At 34.8% G+C, this 21822-nt stretch overlaps 2 protein-coding genes across 5 annotated transcripts; one reads left to right on the top strand and one right to left on the bottom strand.

Moving 5' to 3' along the window:
* Positions 1 to 2062: 2062 nt before the first annotated feature.
* LOC126831651 (mediator of RNA polymerase II transcription subunit 4) lies at positions 2063 to 10764 on the bottom strand. The gene is made up of 6 exons (XM_050562263.2): positions 10609 to 10764; positions 8825 to 8946; positions 7953 to 8068; positions 4393 to 4537; positions 3791 to 3904; positions 2063 to 2746 (listed from the first exon to the last, which is right to left on the bottom strand). Exons 1-6 carry the CDS (start codon positions 10671 to 10673, stop codon positions 2562 to 2564), a joined length of 747 nt encoding a protein of 248 aa, XP_050418220.1. The 5' UTR covers positions 10674 to 10764; the 3' UTR covers positions 2063 to 2561.
* LOC126831664 (eukaryotic translation initiation factor 4E type 2) lies at positions 10735 to 21192 on the top strand. 4 transcript variants are annotated; one of them, XM_050562285.2, is made up of 7 exons: positions 10735 to 10861; positions 12293 to 12359; positions 13068 to 13190; positions 13794 to 13898; positions 15760 to 15912; positions 18956 to 19092; positions 20345 to 21192. In XM_050562285.2, the coding sequence occupies exons 1-7, from the start codon at positions 10842 to 10844 to the stop codon at positions 20385 to 20387; spliced, it is 648 nt and encodes a 215-aa protein (XP_050418242.1). In that variant the 5' UTR covers positions 10735 to 10841; the 3' UTR covers positions 20388 to 21192. The 4 variants fall into 4 exon arrangements, with proteins under 4 accessions (XP_050418242.1, XP_050418250.1, XP_050418265.1 ...); XM_050562308.2 differs by lacking the exon at positions 10735 to 10861 and adding an exon at positions 10966 to 11133; XM_050562301.2 differs by lacking the exon at positions 10735 to 10861 and adding an exon at positions 10966 to 11189.
* Positions 21193 to 21822: the final 630 nt, after the last annotated feature.

Here is a 21822-nt window from a genome sequence, read left to right as displayed (position 1 = left end):
TTAATTTCCTGCATTGTATTTCGAATGTTCTTTCCAGTTATCAGATTTCCTACTTTTCTGGCTCCATGGTATAGAGCAGTTTTAAGATGAGTAGCTAATTTTGCTGAGCATTACTTAAATGTGCTTCATCTTCGTAGAGATATTCTTTTATTGTGTTTTTTGCAAAACAAGTAACTGCATTGCTAAAAAGTTACGGTTTGTGTATGCACATCCCAATACATCATTTGTATTTTTCGCTAAAGTATCATATTTCTCACGGCCTATCACTAAATTTTCCCGGATAACAAACTGGTGTCAGGTTTATTGCATAAATTGATGAAATTTCAATTCAACATATCTTTGCAAATACTCATGGAATTAAACCCTGTTGGACTGATCGATATTCCCAGACATTCATCTATTGAAATATTGTAATTTGCAAGTGATTCAATAGTGCTAAAATGATGCATCAGGACTTTAACTGCTTTTTAAAAGCTATTGTTTTGATGTTATTTATATCATATTTCTGTCATAGTTCATTGTCCATATTTGTTAGGATTATCAAGATTGCATAAACCTCCTATGCGACATGTGCACAGTCTAAGGGAGATAACTACATTGTTTCTGCTGTAATTCTCTGCATATTTATTTATTGTACAAGCAGGATACCTGGCTTTGTCCAGGGCCCAAATTCGCTGGGGTCCAAATTTGAGAGCCTAAAATATGCACGAGTCATGCTGGTTAATTTGATACGTGGGGACAAAGCCTTATCCTAATTCACCCAGGGCCAAATTCGTTGGACTGAAACATTTACGGGGGTGGATCAAAGCATGATGGACGAACATACACACAGACAGCTTTTAACTGATTTATAGACTTTTGCGTCTTTACAAAATTTTATTAAAGTTCCCGAGTTTTAAAGGGTGTATGGCTCTATCCTTTGGAACCTTAAAAAGGATAAATATGGGTCTAAAAGCACATATTACTGAAATATGAATGTATATAGAAGGATTTTTTTTTCAAAATCTAAAACCACCCTAAATCATCTCATTGGTACTTGTCTCCAGTTTAAAGCCGACTGTTAAGTTTTGATAATGAGTGTCACATTTACAAGCATTTAATTTCCTGACCACTGTTTAAAATAATGTGATTTTCAACGATTTTTCAAACAAAAAACTGATACTGAATGTATGTTAATAGAAATTAGGGCCAAATACACAACATTAAATGATACCCGGGTTACAGTGATAATAGAACAAAATTCCCCCACCCCCATCCCGCTCTCCCACACACACATTTTTCTAAATTTAGTTGTCTGAACGAACTGTCATATTCCATCTGCTGTCGCCTTAGAGTCCTTTTTCCAAGTGCGAATTTGAGATACATACTAATCATACATGGTATGCGACTGATGGGCACTATGTCCATGACAAATCTGTATCTTCAGTTAGCATCATAATTAAATTGTAGGTCCACCAAACAGAATACTAATTCACCAGCAAGAATTACTCGCACATCAGGTTCACATCAGGTTTTCTTACGGAAAGAAATACCTCAGAAAAATAACCCCAAAGTCTCCTGGATATATATTCAAAGTCCTCCCCTGCCCCCGTATCAGATACCAGGAACAGAAAAACCTAGATAGATCAAAGGTATTTACTGTATATATGATTGTGAACTTTATTTCCCTGATGAAGATCTGTAAATAAAACAGACTGATATGTTGGAAATCAAGCATTTTACTATTTTAAATTCATTGTTAATCCTAATCTATCCCACAGTTTTTTTCTGTTCAGTGTTCCTAAATTATACCCATATACAACCGATTAGCATGCATGTATACATGTCATAAATGTTACTGTAAGTTACCTATATTCTATGTAACCATAGACAATCGTAACTGTGTTAATAAATATGTATAAAATGTATTTTGTCTATCTCTGTACAATGACATTATTAAACCAGTGTTGAAACAGCTTGTATCGGTGTACATTTCTCCTTTCTATTAATACCGTGAACAAAGTAGTGAAGCTTTACAGTTGTGATATATGAAAATTAAAATATTGAGAAAAGAAACACAGTATTATGCATCTAACGCTTTCAGTTCCATCAGGCTTTAATACACATTCTCCATTAATCATTACATAACAAATATATACAAGCTAAGAGCAGACCATCAATTATATTTTATATAAGGGGACCTTGTTTCTATTCTCCCCATGTCCTCCTCTCCATCAGAATAGCTTTCAATTATGTTCTTTAGGGCTCTGAAGATGTCTATAATTCAGTCCACACCTAGCCTAAAGCTGGACAAAACATACCATTTCATTGGTCCTCTTATATCAAAGAGAAAATGTCCTACTTTTCTGTACAAACAGAGCTACTCTTCCTTGAATTCTAACTGTAAAGGTTTTTTTTTTACGTGTACTTCAACGCTTTTCACTGCCAGAACCTCTGTCCTGAACAATATCCTTCCAGATCCCACTGTTGTGAAGGCGTAAAAAATGAAATAGGATTTGTACTTCAATCATATTGTAAATGACGGAGAATAGATACAAATAAAAAAGTGAGGTTTTTTTTGTTCATTCATCACTTGAACTGCTACTACTAGAGTCACTAGACATCAATTCTATTTCCTCATTCTCCTTATTATGTCCTTTGAAATCGGATATAGCATGGTGGGATATACTACTTGTGATCGATACTTCTGGTGGATGTTGCCACGACAACGAGTTGGAACTGACAGGCGTACTGTTCGTCTCTGAAACTAAACAGAAAAGTTTGTTTTCAATAAATAACTTAGAAGATTGGCAAGAAGTTGTGTCAATTTTAATCTCCTACAGATTAGCATGAACATCGAAATTCTTTTAGAATTGTGACACTTTTACCCAACAACAATCATTATCAAGTTGTTGGTGTCAGCGTTTGTACAATTTAGTGGTTGAGGGCAAGACAGGAATATTACGTGACTCATGCAATCATAGGTCTTTGTTTGGGCAGATGGTACGATGGAATGCAATTTTGCCTTATGAAAATTGTTAATAAAACAACATCTACCAGCGAAATACAACTGACTGAATATCATTCTTGTAACAACAAGTCGTTGCTATGCAAGATACACCCACATTTTGCAATAGATCAACCCAAACCACTAGGCCTCATTCTCTCATTGCTGCACATCGAATTCGAAAAATGTATTAAAAACTGTAGCTTCTATCGTGTTCACAAGTTTTCCTGAATGGGGGTAACTTTGGAACAGAATGTCACGCTGAATATTAACAGGACTCAACCTCTCATGATCCCAATGCTACACACCAAATTTAAAATAAATTTGTTAAAAACTAGATGGATTTCTGCCAAGAAGGCATAACTCTGGAACAAAAGGTCGCAGAGCGCTGATTATTGATAGGATTCATCCTCTCTTGACCCCAATGCTTAAAACCAAATTTTACAAAATATGGACTTAAGAGGGTCAAAATTTTGTACATATTTCACATTTAGCATGAAAGACAAGGGGCATAAGTCTCACACAGAAGGTCCGATGCACACATATTAAAGCTTTCAACTAAATCGGACAAAAATTGCAGTCTCTAGAGGGTCCACAAAATTTGTACATCACATTTTAGGTAAAACGCAGGGGGCATAACTCCAGCACGGGTCAGGTGCACGCCAAAACAGAACTCATCCAAGATCTTTTGATTCTGAACACATATCTATAAAGCGTCTTCATAAATTAGTAAATTTGGAAACTGGATCTGATTTAACATTTATATAATGTTGATGCGTGCATAGTAATACCAAAATAACTCACCATTTGATATTTGACTATTGCTCCGTGACACAGCTAATGTATCTGTGTATGTACCTTGACCTAAAAAACCTTGCCTCATGTCTAAATCTGTCGGATATGGTCTCCTTGGGTCACCTGAAAATAGTATATTACATTTCTAAAAAATATTATTGAATAATATTACATTTATTGTGAATTGAGAATTCAATATCAATTAAAACTAATTTTATTTGATTTGTTTTTTGTCGCCTATGACATATTCACTAATAATTATTAATTCCGTTAAATCAACTTATATTCAGAAACAAACAGATAAGGAAAATGTATATTTATTATTTATAGATATTTGAAAATGCACCAAAACCATGAAAAAGATAGGTTACCAGGCAACCGGGCAACAAAACATGGGTGATGACATAATACGCCTGCACTTAAATGTGCAAATATTTACAGTAGAGATCCTGTTAACAATGACAAGAACCCAAGGTTTGTTTTAGCACAAACTGGGACATTCTAGGCATAATTTTCTTACAACATGAGTCCATAATATGAAATACTAAAGACATGAGGAATGATAAAACGCATATAAAATTTCCAGAATTTGTTATTGTAATCATTGTTACCAGGTGCCCATGTTACAGGAGCTGCAACTGCATTACTAGCGCTGATTCTGTGAGCAAATTTTATTAATTCTTCTGATGATATTTTTTTTGTATTGGCCTGGTTTATACTCTCCAACTTCTGTTGAGCTTGGTACACTGCCGTTGACTGAAAAAGAGGGAGAACAAGATAGTTTGCCAGGCAACAAAATAGAAATGACGTCATGGTCAAATAAACTTAATAATAATGCTTTATAATTGTGGGATTGCGTTTGATCAAGTATTAAAATATCATCATAGCTCGTGCATTTTGATCACAAACGGCGTGATAATGACGTCATAATAATATATGACGTCATAGTCATTTTAGCCGTATTACGCATGCGCATAATCTCTGACGTCACATCGAATTTAAAATGGCGTCGTTTTGCGGGAATTTCGAAAAAACTGTGATTTTGAGTGTTAGAGTGTTGAATAATTGAATGGACACTGAATTGTATGCATGAATGGCGGAAGAAACTCCAACCCTTTGTCCCCTCTGCAGTGAGTCGTCTCCTGGTAAGGGTAAATTGATCTGTTTGACTGACAAAGGTGTTACTGGCATTTTGAAAGCGGCAGAAATCAGATCTATTTCTATTCATAGTATTAATATCGGAACCAATGTTCACAAAGATTGTCGCAGAAATTTCACTAGCAAGAAAGACATTCAAACATCAATCAAACGGGAACTGTCTGATATAACAAATACTATCAATCTTAGTCAGTGTCAGAAACGACGATCATACAACAAAAAATCTGAATGTCTTTACTGTGGTATGGAAGTGGATTTATCTAATTCGGATGCAAGTTCTGTTAAAACTGGTGCATTTGTCGACAGTATCACCAAAGCAGCAGATCAAAGGAAAGATGTATGGGCACTGGAAGTGAAGGGTAGACTTAATTACTACGCTTTTGATCTACATGCCGCCGATGTTGCCTATCATCATAAATGTGACATAAATTTCCGCACAGGTAAAGATGTACCGACTGCACGTGCAAATAGCTCAGTGCCAAATCGCAAGAAGTTGCGCACTCAAGGAAGACCCGTGGACAAAGAGAAAATGGCTGCTTTTTCCAAAGTGTGCACTTATTTTGAACAGAAGCAGCAGGCAACAATGTCAGAATTGGCAAGAAAGATGGAAGAATTTATGGATGGAAATGAATCATACTCTAATAAATGGCTAAAAACTAAATTACTCGACCATTATGGTACTGATATAAACATCAATACGCGCATAGGGTGTGATGACATTGTCACTTTTGTGGATACTATTGATAAAATATCTCGGGATTTTTTCCAAAAGTGCCAAATTGAGATGAATGGTGATAAAACGGCAGCCAAACTTATTCAAACTGCAATAAAAACCGCCGATTATCCAGGTATGGACTCGTATCCCACTAGCAGTGACCTAGAAATTGAGAGAATTTGGGCATCAACACCAGAGTTAGTGAGATATTTTTTGGAATATTTAATGGATGATAAGAAACCCACGCCCAAAACATGCTTCCTGGCGCAAACATTGGTGCACAATTTATGTCCACGATCGGTGATTACCCCACTAAATTTTGGGATTGCTGCCAGCACTTACACTGTACATAAATGTTGCAATATAGTTGATATTCTCAATTCGCTTGGTGTCTGCTCGTCATATAGCGAGGTTTTGAGATTCATTCACAACGCTGCCGCCACTAATTCAGACAAACCACTAGGAGAACTCAAAAAAACTATGACCGTTTTCTTTGTTGCCGACAATGTGAATCACAATCTGAGAACAGTAGACAGGAAGGGTACTTTCCACGGCCTGGGCATTTTGGCGTCGGTGACACCAGGGAACAAGAAAACTACTATTGTACCACGTAAAAGGATTGCAGACCTAAAAACGCAGGTGTTGGAAAGTAAAATCACTATTTATGACTACACAATGGCTAGAAAAACTTTAGGTCGTGTTCACTATACCGATATGCTAGATGCTCTGACGACTGCCAGTCAGAACTGTAGTACGAGAAGTGTTGATTTACTCTGGGAACTATCAGCGAGATTTACTTCTACTACACCAACGTGGAATGGAATGATGTGTTCTATAAATCCTTGAAGTTGTTCTTATAAGAAAGGATCAGCCTTTTACTGGACTTTCTTAGTGGAACAACTTCAAGATTGTTTGTATATAGTCAGTCGTATATCCGTCGCGCTTTTTACTGCAGTTGCTACTGAGCCTTCCGTAAGGTATCACCGTGCGACATATGACTGGGTAACTCGGAGTTACCTTGTCCGGAGTTACCCGATCCCGCCATTTTTCTGATCCTCGAAAATCACTGAGTTTGGGCCCCGCCTGAGATTAGACGCAAATGAGATTTCACCAGAATCCTTTTCAGCAGTGAAGTTTACGTTTTCATCTCTCGTTTGAATACAAATTCGACACAATGCGACTCTTGAAATACTACGAATAGAGTTGAAATTTTGACAAGGTATGCGACATTTTGGGTAACGCCATTTCTAGGATGGGGTAACTCCTCATGTTGTAGAAATGGTGTTACCCAAAATATTGCATATTGTCAAGATTTCGTCTTTATTCATAGTTTTACCAAGACTCCCATTCTGTCGAATTTATACTCGGTCGGAAGAATGACATGATAACTTCACAGCAGAAAAGGATTCAGGTCATATCTTCTCTTTTTCTAGTCTCAGTCGGCTTCCAAAATCAGAGATTTTCAAGGATCAGAAAAACGGCGGGATCGGGTAACTCCGGACAAGGTAACTCCGAGTTACCCAGTCATATGTCGCACGGTGAGGTATTAAAACTTAAGATAATATTGAAGTTTTTCGTTTAGAAATTATTTCTAGATTCTACAATCTATGTGAATATGTATAATCATTAAATTGTCTTGCATTTGCCCTTCACTTTTATTGATATTTTTAATTGTAATAAGAGAAAATATTGTTTATAACAAAAGCTATAGTTGTAATTCTTGAAACGAAATACCTAGTAGATCGGATTCTATTGAAATGGTCTCTCAAAAATGCGTTTTGTCGCATTTTCTTTCCTTGATTGTCCATCCCCGATAACCCCATGTATAAAGTCAAGTGTCGATACTCTATTAGGGCCCTATTATGATGATAAATCGCGGAATTAAGAGTCATGACGTCATTTCCAAATGAGGTCATGACGTCATATCGACGTCGCGTGACATAAATAATGGTTGCATTGGATTCAGCACCCCTGAAAACCCATAGTTTGACACTAAGTTTGATACTTTATGACAAATATTAAGGATTTTATGACAATTCTTTCATTTTTACCTCATTTTGACATGACCTTGAACTTTGACCCCTGTAGAACACTTATCTGAGGGCCGATTTTGTCCGATTTTCATATTTGCGACTTACAAGTCCCATAGCGTCGAAAAATGACAAAAAACAATTTCTTGCAATTTATTCTCGGTCCATCACTATTTTCTGCTATTTTTACTGGACTAATTAAACAATTGATGACATTTTTATTTGGTTTTTGTCATATTTACAAAACGATGAATTACTTTCTACTTACTAAAATTGTTTCAGATTCTTTAAGGTTTTTTTGTAATATCTTAATTTCTATATCTCGTTTATCAACTTGTGTTTTTAAACTGTCCATAACTGTCTGTATCTCTGCTTGCTCTTCAGCTAGTACATGTAACAAATGATCAAATATTTATAAATAACAGCTTTTACAATCAGATCAAAAACAGTTAAGATCTAAAAAAAAGAAAGAATGAATATAGGTTTAACATTTTGAGATAAACACGGAGATAGAAATTTCGTTTCTATGGTTATATGACTATGAGCAATACAATGGGGGAGAATTTTAACAATGTTTTCGCATACTCTTCTTCCTTTGGTTCTTTTAAGTGCATGCCAATGTGTACCTCGTTTTTAAGTCTCATCGAACAACTAGGTTCACTTTTCTTGGCAGCCCTGTAGGCAGTCCACCTGATAAGTAAGAATTGGGCTTGGAAAATGATTAAGCTTCTTGTCAGCCAACCCAGGTATTCCAACCAGGGACATTCTATTTGTGACTCAATTGCCTTGACAGCCTGAATTTGGTCGATTTGATGTGTTACAGCGATAAGTGATAAGGCAAAATCTATATTATTAATTTTTTGTTTCGAAGTTGGCTTATTTTAACTGATTTTAGTTTCATATTTGTCTTATTGTGGAACACACAATTGATTATATCTCAATATTGTCATCCCACAATAAAACAAATCAACGCATAAAATCCAATGAATTTGACACTTTTAACTTTTAACCCAATTCGCTCCATTGTTATTAGTACAGACATTTTAATTCTAAAAAAAATTCCCTCTGCTCCTTTATATTAGCAGAAAGTCTTGCAGAACTGAAATTAGTGTGGTCTTAATCATTCCAATCCAGCAGTACCTATCTTTAAAGTTGACTTAATTTCCTTGTCTTTTTCTACAAGAAGTTCCATTAACATGACAGTATCAGCTCCATCTGGTCGTAATTGATTCTTTGGTGTACTCATCGTTTCAAACAATTCCCTGAAAATATATGCATACATTATGTATATTGTACTAGGATTAAATATCAAAACATTGAAACAAGGGGATATTAAACTTAGTATCTTTCATAAAAAGAGCCACGCAAAGCATGGAAATACTCCCACACAGCAGCTATGTCTCAACAGCAGCTTATACGAAAAAAAAAAAATTCAAGAAATATAATCTCTATCGTGTTCACAAACTTTTCCAGACACATAATATAACTCTGAACAGAAAGTCCTAGATTGTTAAAAATCAATAGGGTTCATTCTTTTCCGATTCCATCCTCGGTATCCGCAGTGGTCTCATTCCATTTTACTCCACTAACCCCTGGGTTAATCGATGGGGGGTTAGGTGGGGAACACGTTTTCAAATTATCTGCCCTTGATGATTGTGCTATTTTTATTCACCAATCCCATAAATCGTTAATTGCAAATGAAGTTGGCAAAGGTAAGTAACTCAGCGGGTAAAGTACAATGTAAGCAAAACGCAAAGACAAGGTTAGAAATTAGCCAGAAGGTAGCCTAAATGAGAAAAGTCCAAATTATACTAAATGCGTATTTATTAACAACATATATTAATGAAGACCGGGCAGGTGTTTATATATGTGTAGGTTCAAGAGTTTTATTGAGGATTGTGTATGAAAGATGAGTGTGAGATTAAAATATATACATTAATAAATCATAATTACATTAACAATACAGTTTGGTATGAATAATAATATTGCTGTGCTGGCTATATCAACTTTTACTTGATATAATATTTTTAAATCTTTTGTATTTTCAGTAGTACGGTAGACTTGCGTTCTGGTGCCTAGGGGAGTGGCAGCTTGGGAAGAAAATTATATTTCATGTTGATTTATTTAATACAGTTAGCTACATAAATAAATATGATCCTGATTGATAAATAATTTGTTTTTTTAATTTTTTGAGGGGAGGGTATTATAAATATTATGATACTGGAATATAGATAGATTATTATATTTTATGTATATTTTTATTTTATTTTTACAAAAAAAATTGGTGTGTGTTTGTATTATTTTTTTTATTTTTTTGAGGGGGGGAGGGGTATTATTTTCATTTTATTTTTATTCTTCTTAGCTCATTCTTATTCTGTTTTGAATACTCTACGATGAAGTTTGTTTTTGTTTTTTAAAAAAAGGTGTTCATTACATTGTATCATTATTAATTATGATTATGTATAGTTCAAGTTCAAATAATTATTAAATATTCTCTTAGTAACAGTATTTCAAACCACAGAAAATAAACTATTCAAGTTAGGTGTCATGTGTTTGTATGGTTGTGTTGATATATAAATAAGCTTCATTTTGGGGACATAATTATGCCTCTAGCTCTTTTCACTTTCAGATATGAAGTGTGGTTGATCATTTAAGCAAAATGGCCAATTTCGCGAACACGGAGTCTGCCAGTTCGCGTTACTAAATGGACAGTAACTAAGTCAATTCTGCTCCGATTTTGAGATGTAGTAGGCCCTACTAAGCTGTAGGCCTACACTCCTACAGCTTTCCGAAAATAACAAGCTTCTGGAGAAGAAAATAATATTTAAAAATAGCTGCCGGTCGCTACTTGAAAATTCTAGTTGATTGCATATTCAACTAAACTAGTTACAAAATAAAACAAAGATAATTTTGAGAATAATTACTTAGAGACAATTTCTATGTCATCAATAAGACAGAGAAGTTTTTGTCTGGTACTGTTGGCTGCCATTTTGGATTTCTTGTGCTGCTAAACTAATGAAAATGAAAAACACATCGACTGAAAGGAAGCGCAAAGCGAGTCGTCCAATGAACTGCTCGGTAACAAATACGTTAGGCCAATTTTTATTTTATCAATAGACAATATTTAGAAAAGTTTCGTTTAATAAACTTGTCCAAAATGAACAATAAATTCGATGTGTAAGTAAAATATTTGATTTTCCAGAAATCTGAAACATTATCTGATAAAAATATCAGAAATTTTAGGACATCTGCATTCAGAGCTTCGGACACACACGTGGAAGACCTCACATCTCTACGCCTCACGGCCATTCACTCTACATTCACATGCAGTAGGACTCGGCTAGTACTAGTAGTACTACTCGGTCTCTAGTAGTAGTAGTAGTAGGTCTACTGTGTTCGTCAGACTCAACTCACTGACTGACTGACTTGATCATATAATCAGGCCTACGGTAAATTCAGTTTGGGTGAATTTGTGAGCTTGCTTTATAATTATATGAAGATAAAGGTATAACTAGTTTAGTTACTTTAACTTGCTTTCTTAGTGAGTTTTTGGCCGATTTTAATAATTATTTTTTCTTTAAAGTACGTAGCTAAGTCTCTAAAGCCTGTCGTACACGAGCAAATTTTCTTTTGACATTGCTCGTGTACGATAGGAAGTTTGCCACATTTTCATTTGCCATATGAGATTTGACAAAAGCTGGCATGCATAGCTTTTCGTCAAATAAATGTGTCAAAGATTTGGAACTTATGCTCGTGTACAGTCAAAGAAAATTTGAAGAGACCGTCAAAGAAAATTTGAAGAGACCGTCAAAGAAATTTGTCAAATTTTCTTTGCTCGTGTACAACGGGCTTAACTCAATATGACCAAATATTAGCGATTTAGCTCCTTTAATTAAGGTTCTTGAAAAAAAAAAATTGGTCAACAATACATTGATTGGTCTTGGGCTCATTCTTCACCCCTGGGACAGATTGAACCCTACGTGCACCGATTGTAATCAGCATGTATGTATCAAACTGGGACGCAGATTGTCAACTTTGTGCTGATTAGGCTACTCTTCAATATTTTTAAAGGACAATATTGGTGTCAGTCATTATCACATCCGTCATATGTGATAGAACTGATTTTTAAAAACACATTAAAAATATAATTTTCACACAGAGATCATTGCGCTTGTAGATTAGTCAATGGAAATTTGACTGGGATCACGCATGCGTGGGGATTTTTCTGTCCCCAAGGTGAATTCTGCACTCAGCATAGACATAGTGTGTGATAGCTGTTTCTAGGACAAATCTAGTTTATTCTGTCTGGATAAAAGAGAGGGCGTAAATGCATTGGCTGTTATTCGTGATCCATTGTGTTCACTCTGCTGAAGACATTTTGTTGTTCAATTAAATTGTCAATACCTTTTTGTAAGCTTATTGCAAAAATACCCCTAGTTATAGTAGGCTACATATAACAAAGCAGTCTGAAAGGATGTGTCTGGCATATTATGAAATTTTAATATTTATAAGCTACATCTTGTCATCAAATCCTCTTTTATTAATATGATTTTGTAAGATTTGAAAGATATAACCATTGTTTATACCAACTTTCATCATATTTTTTAGATTGAAAGGCGAAGATAGCGGTGACGAGGAATCAGTAGAAATGGATGTTCAGACAACCCCAGCTCCAGTACGTATCAGACTCTACTTTCACCTTCCAGTGCAACTAAAGTTCAAGTCTGTCTACATGCTTTCCCCTTCATGATTCATTCAGGGCTCAAAATGCTTACGTTAGACAGATAGTAAGGTAGTAAGTAAAACTACCAAGCGACAGGTGGACAAAATTTTAATAATGCTCAGTACTACAACATATCTTTAATTATTCCTTTCTTAAAGTCATCATCAACAATAATAATTTTACAACAACTCTGTGAAAACGGGCCCGAAAATAACCCTCATGTATGTCTGTCTAACACCATGATGAACATTCTGCCTGACATTTCGAATTTGGAGCCACTGTGGCTCAGTGAATACAAGACGTTCGTTTGCTAACCTGGAGGTTCTGTGTTCGATCCCCTGTTGACCAAGAAAGTTCATCAGGATTTTCAGGCGTGGATCCCCCTTGTCAGTGGTGCTGAACGGATGGCCTAGCAAGGAACAATGATAGTCATTTGGATGGGACAGAAAACCAAAGTTTTGTGTAAACATTGGTGTGCACGTAAAACAAAAACCTTGGTAGTTGGAATTCAACATAAGAGTAGTCCATAGCGCCGCTGTCCAGGCAAAATTTCCCTCATCATAGCATACTGTATGCTATATGCCCCCTTCATTAGCCTCATTGGGAGCAGAACAGTATATATTTATATATAGTATATATATAGTTTAATTAATATTTCAGCATCCGGGACCAGGTGAACATCCAATACAGTTTAATTATTCCCTCTGGTTTTCTAAACGAACCCCCGGCAAACAGACAACACGTTATGATCAAACTCTTAAATTTGTCGGATCTTTTTCTTCGGTAAGTACATGGTAGTAATTTATTAGAAAACCAAATCGGCTTAATTTTCTGTTCAAATTAAGGTGTAATTTGTACTCCGATAAACTGGCTAATTTGTTGGACAACCATGTCTTCCTTTTGGATAAGCTGCTGTCTGTGGCTTTTTTTCTGTGGGCATATTTCCACGGTTTATGTGGCTATCTTTTACTGAATTTGGGCTCTCTCTGTTGCCTTTAAATCAATGTTTTTCGGAATTGCTGTATGTTAAAATTTAAAGTTTGGTACACTGCTGTATAGCCGAGTTACATAATAAGTTGACTCTTCGCAAGATTCCATTAAAGATGCAGCATGTAAGAGCTAAATCTGCCTGTTGCAGGTCTTCATCAAATGTTATATAAATTATTAATTCAAAATGATAATTAATCACACAAGCCCATAATTAACTCTCTAAACTGTAGGATGCTTGTGATTTTGAACAGATGTTTTTTTTCTGCTAAATCTGCCTGTTGCAGGACTTTATCTTAGCCTCAAATGTTATTATAGATTATTAATTCAAAACGGTAATTAATCACCCAAGCCCATAATTAACTTTCTAGACTATCAGATGGTTGTTTTTTTCTTCAGGTAGAACAGTTTTGGTCATATTATACTCATCTGTCTCGACCCAGTGAACTTTCGGGACATAGCGATTATCATATATTTAAAGAGGGTATCAGACCCATGTGGGAGGTTAGTATAGATATTTATATTACAAGCGGGTATCAGACCAGTGGGAGAGGTAAGTATGCTGATTATCATATATTTAAAGAGCATATTGGAATTATATTAGGTTGGTATAGAGATTATAATATATTTAAAGGAGAATCTGACAATGTGGGAGTTCAGTATAGCCATTATCGTATATTTAATGAGGAATTCTCACCTTTGTTGGAAGGTTAGTATAGTGATTAAATATTTAATGAGGAATTCTCACCTTTGTTGGAAGGTTAGTATAGTGATTAAATATTATGATCTTGGGTTCTTTTGATATTTGCGCATATTGGACTGTAACTTCCTGGATTATGGCCCCTGATTGTACGAAAAATCATGTTTTTAGCTTGTGGACCCTGTAGAGGTCACAATTTGTATCAGATTTTAAAAAAAGGTTTAAATGTATCACCATTACACCCTTTGAAAAAAACGTTTAAATGTATCACCGTTACACCCTAATGGCTTGTAAGTTCGAACTTTGTGAAAATTGCACCGAAACTGCGTGACAAAATTGCCACTCCTTGTACGCAAATAATGTAAAAGTATGTAATATCAAGGTTGTGGACTCTCTAGAAGTCACAATTTTTATCCGATTTTGATGAAATTTAAAATATATCTTTATATCCCAAATATCTCAGTCCATTTTCACATCCACGCATTTCAGACCATAACTTCCTGGATTATGGCCCCTAATGTTAGCTTGTTCTCTATTCATCTCTTGCAAAATGTGGATGCATCTTTCCTGGCAACCGCTGATTAAAAATGAAATGAAATGGGGTTTAACGTCCTTCCTACTGTTCTGCTCTGAATGGGCTAATGAAGAGGGGCATATGCCATACAGTGTTCTATGAGGGAAATTTTGCCTGGAAAGCAGCACCATGGCATACTCTTATATCAAATTCCAAAGCCGTGTTACACACATCAATACATGATATACACCACTATTGGCTGGGTTTGTGTATTGGGTAGTGGTGGGTATTAGAATTAATCACATCTAGTTACACACCTTCTAATTAATGACTATTATATTATTTCTATTCATATTAAAGGTACATGTACATTGTCCTGAAAGTATTTATTGGGTGGTTATTTCCAATAAACATTTGGCAAATTTGGTATATATGGAAAGTATAGACACCCAATCTTACTAGAAAAATACTGTATTACCCCGAAAACACCCATGGGGCAAGCACTGGGCAAAAATGTCAGGGTATCACTAACTGACAAACCCGACTGTTCTTTACCAGGTTATTGTGTGCTAGCTTGACTGAGGGGGCGGTTGTTATTTCTTGATCAAATGGTTAAGCGCTTTGGGGAACATTGAGGGGCGCCAACGTACAAAAGACCCTGCAATTAACAACGGAAAATATAGTTGATAGAAAATAATCAAGAATTTACTTAGGTCAATATGTATGATAAAATACAGTCAGTAACAAAAAATACATTCTGAAAAATGGACCCTCCCTCAAGGAATTGAGCTGACAGACATGGCATCTAGCAACAGTTTATTTATGGCTTGCAGTATTTCCCGACGAATGCAAAGTTTTGAGAGGGATTTGAAGCAAATTTTTGATAGATTAATTAGTTTGAATATGTTTTTAGTCCAAATATATCATCAAATCACACAGTTTGTACATTGGAAAGTATCTTTAAAGATTAGCTTAGAGTAATGATGACTTAATAAATAAAAGTCATCTGTTCGTAAGTGAACAGTTTAAGTTTCACAGTGTTACAGGATGATGTTTATAAAGCATTGATGTTATTATTAAATGATGTTTATAAAGTATTGATGTAGTTATTAAATGATGATGTTTGTAAAGTATTGATGTTATTATTAAAGGATGATGCTAATAAAGCAGGTGGTAAATGGATTATACGTTTAAAGAAAGGAATTGCATCACGATGTTGGGAAAATTTAGTTTTAGCCATGTTAGGTGAACAGTTTATGGTCGGAGGAGAAGTTTGTGGAGCTGTAATATCAATTCGTTATCAGGTAGAGTTGTAATAAAATCAGTATTTGATGTGCGTATGACTATGGCTTATGTGATTCCATGTCAAGTGAACCAGTGGTGTGAAACCGACTCCTTCATTAAAATCTAGAAAAAATATATGTTAAAGAGTACAAAGTCTAAAATTACTTCAAATATTGGTGGAGATATAGCCATTTGAAAAAAAAAAGTTATAAATTTTTAATGAAATTCTATCGTGTCTAAAACCCCCTAACTAACTTGATAGAGTTTTTGACAGATTCTTTTTAAATTTGGTTATAAACATCATGGTCATGAGAGGCTACTTTTAGAGTTATGGCCTTTGTTTCACTTTGTTGAACCTTGTGGACCCTCTAACGACTAAAGTTATCATCTGATCTGAATTAAATCTATGTGCATTATTTAGATTAGTAAAACAAAGAAACCTATTGAATTTCAGTAATTTCTGTTATTAAAGGACAGTGTTGGCATCAGCCAATATATATGTGATAGACCTTACTGACCACATCCCAAATATAATTTTAACACTGAGATCTTTGCTACAATTGATCCGTAACAAAGATTTGAAGAATTAGGAAGTGACGCAAAAAAAGGAAAACATGAGTACTCCTTACAGACTGAAGTAGAGAGCGATAACAGTTACATGGGCAGTCGATTTTCAGCTCACTGATAATTCTATTAAATTGTTATAGGAGACCTTTAGAGGATATCTGTTTAAAACGAAGTATACATGTACATAAAAAGAATTTTTACAAGATAAGAGAATGGTAGAAAAATAGAAAAAGTCAGTGCATTCCCTTGTTTTTATTAATTCTGTATTTTCACATTGCAAGCGATAATTATAGTTTATTTAGGAAGCCCTACCAATGTTATTATGGTGACAGTTACTTTCGCCTCCGCCATGTGTATTACAAATCATATTTTGGCCTGTGCTCTAAAATGGCAATTAGGCAATCTTTATTCATCAAATACTGCATTCATATTTAATATCTCAACCGGCCCTTAGTTTAAAATTACTTGCCAATAAGTTCATTGAAAAAAAATATTTCTTTGGATTTCTGTGTACTTCTGATCAGATTTGCACAGAATGGGAATTTCGCTTGTTTTCCAGACCTGCAAACCTCACAATCTGTATGTATCAAAAATTGTATTTATATATGTGACAGTCAATGTCTACAATCGGTCAATGTGTACATTGCCGGGTTAGGGTAAGGGTTGAGGTGGGGGTTAGGGTTAGAGTTACAAAGGCATTGTACACATTGCCTGATTGTAGACATTGACTGTAACATAATACAAATGTAAAACAAAAACTGGTTGGGTTATGTGAACAACTAACATGGGAAGTGGTATAAGGTACTTTTGGAAAGAGTACGTGTGTATCCTACCTCGTATAGAACACCAAGCACTACTTTGAATCAGACGTCACTTTCAGAAGCCGGGGCTACTACTAAACTGGCATACTCCAATTTCTCTGAAAATTACAAAAGGGCTTAAAGTTGCAATTTCATATTTTTAAGTTATATTTTTAAAATGTATTAAAATAAAGCCTTAAAATAGATGGTATCTATAAACAGCCCTACCTTGTTAAAGAATAATCCTATTAATCCTATAATTCACTATTGCCAGTTGAGAAATTGGCAAAAATATCATTTTCCTCTTCAAATTCAAACATGGTGGAGAATAGAAAACAAGGGAGGTAATTGTGTAATTATTTCCGGTGTATATGAGTTTTAAGTGTGAGAATCACACCTATAATCGTATAATAGTGAGTTGACAACCTATTGAGTATATCTATATTTATAGGGCTGCCGGAATAAACTATAATTACTGCTTAAAATGTGTAAATAGAGAATTAAAAACAACAAGGGAATGCACAGACTTTTTAAATTTTTCTTGCATTCCCTTATCTTGATGGTTGATTCTTTTTATGTACAAATATTCTCTCCCGTCTCATATAACAACTTTTCGATGCCAACAGACTTATCATTGAGCTGAAAATCGACTAAGTAACTGTTACCGCTCTCTACTTCAGTAATAAAGATAACTTGTGTTTTCTTTATTTTGCTTCACTTTCTGATTCTTCAAATCTTTGTTACAGATCAACCATAGCATAGATTTCTGTGTTTAAATTATATTTGGAATGAATTTAACCAGGTCTATCACATGTAATATTGGCGAACACCAACATTGTCCTTTAAGTTCTACAGTTACATATGTATATGGCGGTATATTAGATTCAAAATTCTCCAAATCCTGCACTTGTCTTCAAAAAAAAAAGAAACAAATGTTGTATAGCATACATGTATTTGACATAGCATTTTGAAATATATATCTTGATCAATGCTGTTCCAATTTTAGCACCACATTCAATCTGACGAAGAGCGAGTTGTTTATATCAACCTAATGGTCCCAATCAGGTGCTCAATCACCAAATTTACCATGTAGTGGCGACAACAAACAACCTCATAATGATTGTTGCTAGATAGAAATGTCAAAATTCTAAATTTGTTTGATGTTCATGCTAAACATGTAAAGCATGAAGAAGACATTTTTGCCTTAATAATAGACATAAGATGAAATAATTAAAATTTACTCTGAACAAATAAATTGGATTATAAATTGTCTTAATTTAGAGTTTACATGAATAGAAGTTAGAAATTGGACAATAGCATGACATTAACAAATTTAGGATTTTGAATCTAATACTGCCATACAGTTATGGCCTTTGTTTTATTTTGTTGAACCTTGTGAATTCTCGATTGGCAAAAGTTATCATCTGTTCTGTATGTAATTGGCAGCATGTCTTGTAAATGCTCCTATTACATGTACCTACAAAGAATAAATATGTGACAACCCTTGTCGACTGCTCAGACGATTTAGCTGCTGTGGGAAGGGGATGACAATTGCCCATATTCAATGTTTTAATTTGTTAATTAAAGACAAAAAGATTTAAGCTTACTGCTATAATACAAGGTAATAAATAGAATATAGATAATATAAAAAAACAATGTTTTTCTCTAATAGTTAAGTGTATGGTTTTTTTTACAGGAAGATATTTTATCATTATGGAATAAAACCGCTAATGATCATGTGACCACATCAAGAATACGAGATACATTAAAAAGAATTTTAAATTTACCACCAAATACCATCATGGAATATAAATGTCACACAGATAGTTTAAAGTAAGTTTAAGTTTTGGGATATCAGGAGGGGTGGGACTTCTGGGTTTGGCGACTGGGTTGAAATAAGCTATGGGATATTACAAGTAAGTTTAAGTTTTAGAATATCCTGAGGGATGGGGTGTGGTTTCTCGGTTGGCTGACTAGTTTAAAGTAAGTTGAGGAATATTACATGGCTTGGGTTGGGGGTACTCTGAGGCCAAATGGTTTAGTTATGGTTTGGGGATATTACGACTACGAGGGATAGAGGAGGACTGAGTGGTCGAATGGTTTAAAGTAAGCTTGGAGATCTAACATTTGAGGGATATCAAGGAACATTATCGAAGTATCAGATTCAGTGAAACAACCACCATATTGACTCATATGATGGTGCCGTGTTGGCCAGTTACAATGTGATTGACCCCACAATTGTTTGTAACAAAGATTAAAAGAACTTTGCCGTAGATCCCAACTATTGAGCAATCAAAATTTACAATTGACCTTGTATTGATTTAGCATTAAACTTATTTCTTTCTTTGACCAAATTTGGAAGTCGTAGAACTAAGTGAGTAAGATGCTGGCTTACCAATCTGGAGGTCTAGGGTTTGTTCCCAGTGGTGACCAAGAAAGTTCCTGGCACAGGATGGAAGACTGTCTAGTCTAGTCATTCGGAATGGACGAAACACCATGGTCCCATGTACATATCTTGACACTTGAAATTCGATATAAGAGTAGGCTATAGGGCCACTGTCCGGGCAAAATTTCACTCATAGCACACTGCCTGGTGTATACCTGTCTTCATTAGCCCAGTTGATTCAGAAAAGTAGGATGATAAACCCCATTTCATTTCATCTGACCAAGTTTATCATTTATACTAGATCTTTGCCCACATATAGTCCATTCTAGATTTCTTGCAAACACTGTAAGTCTACAGGTCAGATTTCTTAACAGATTTTTTAAAATTTTCAGGGATTGTTTATAAGGAAGAACACTATTGAATTTCAGAATATTTTGATCAATATGTCTGGAGTAATGGAGTTGTATCCTCATTTATTTAATAACTTTTATATCTTGTGAACGAAATACAGGTATTGATTTTAGAGCTAGATGGGGAGATTTTTTGCTGGTGGGCGAATAAGGGACCTGATAAGCCCCTATCTATGTTTTTTTTTGTTTGCTATATGGAGTGGTTCACAGTTGGGCTTACATATAGGAACCCATGGCTCTAAAATTAATATTTAGCTGTTGTCATTTAGTGAAATATTGTTTATTCCAGAGATCGTTCAAGTTACAGAAATACAGATGTGTTTATGAGGTAGCCAGATAGTTTTTACACCAAGAAAAAATTTAAACTATTAAAGTGTTTTTAAAAGAATGTTTTAAAGAAAAATATGACAGTTTCTCAAGAAAAGAACAGAACTTATGTTACTTACGCCTACAAAGTTTTAGACTAGTGAAAGATATAGATCTACAGAAGTGGAAATTTGTGTTTGCCCAATGAACTTAGTCAGGGGCTAAGCATGCTGAGACAGAGTTTTCAATTTGATTTATGAGGATCTAACATATAGAAGCCAATTCTGGGACTTGATTAAGAAATTCATATACATTGAGTTGTGAAATTTGTTAATCATTAAAAGGGCAGTTCCACATCTCACAGGGTATTCGTTGATAAAAGTGAGAAATCGCCCAAATATCTTTTCTGAAAGTTCCTGCCCAAAATATTGCTGTTCAGAAATGATCTTCTTTAGCTATGGAAAACCTGGTAATAGCAACACTCTCATACCACTATAACTTATGTAAATGTATGTAGACATGGTCATCCTGACACGTGAACATAGCATCAAATTTGGGGACTTAAATGTACCACGAAAAACACATAGAAACTTTACTAAAAGTTTGTATCTTATTTCTGCAAAAAAGTACCACATGGCTTCTGATAGTTGTACAGATTTAGTATAAAGGTTTCTAAGAGTAATCCACAAGGTGGAATAAGTTTTATTAGACAAATGAAATGAAAGAAAATAGAAAAATGCTATAAATGATTTGAGCGGAATCCATATTGGGGGGGTAACTCATTATAATTTTAAAAGACTAGACCAAAATATAAATGTTGATTTTATTTAATTTTAATTGTTGATTTGTTTTATGGAATGGCCATCTGCCTTTGTTTTAAAATTTAGGTCTATAGATATTACCGGTAGATAAAGCCTGTGTTAAGATATAATCAACTAAAATTTCCAAACCAATCAACTTTTGCTGGATCTTTCCAAACAAAGTTTAAATGATATACAGCTTGCTCCATCACTAGTCGAAATAACACATCACTTCAACCCAATTTAATACTTTATTGTCCCGTGCCTTTCGAAGAAAGCAGGGAACTATTAAAATGGGATGTCTGTCACACTTTTTGAGACACAATAACTTTCCTTCTAATTGAGCTAGAATGTTCAAACTTGGTGTAGGTGTTTATTAGGAGTTCGAAGATGAGCATTTTCTGCTTAGGGTAAGCAGAGATAAGCAATTTGATTCTAAGGTTCGATGCTGAAGTAGAGACTTCAATCTGATTGGTCGAGACTTTGGAACACAATAACTGTCCTTCTAATTGAGGTAGAATGTTCAAAATTGGTGTACATATTACGTGGTTGAGACTTTGGAACACGATATTGAATAACTTTGGTTCTAATTGGGTGAGAGCGATGAAACTCCGAGTATAGTTCATTGTATCAATACATTGACTAAGGTTGATGATGAGAA

The sequence above is a fragment of the Patella vulgata genome, chromosome 1 (genome assembly GCF_932274485.2).
Source record: "Patella vulgata chromosome 1, xgPatVulg1.2, whole genome shotgun sequence".
Taxonomy (NCBI): domain Eukaryota; kingdom Metazoa; phylum Mollusca; class Gastropoda; family Patellidae; genus Patella; species Patella vulgata.
Note: the sequence above shows the minus strand (reverse complement) of the source record. Positions and strands in the feature narration are given on the sequence as shown.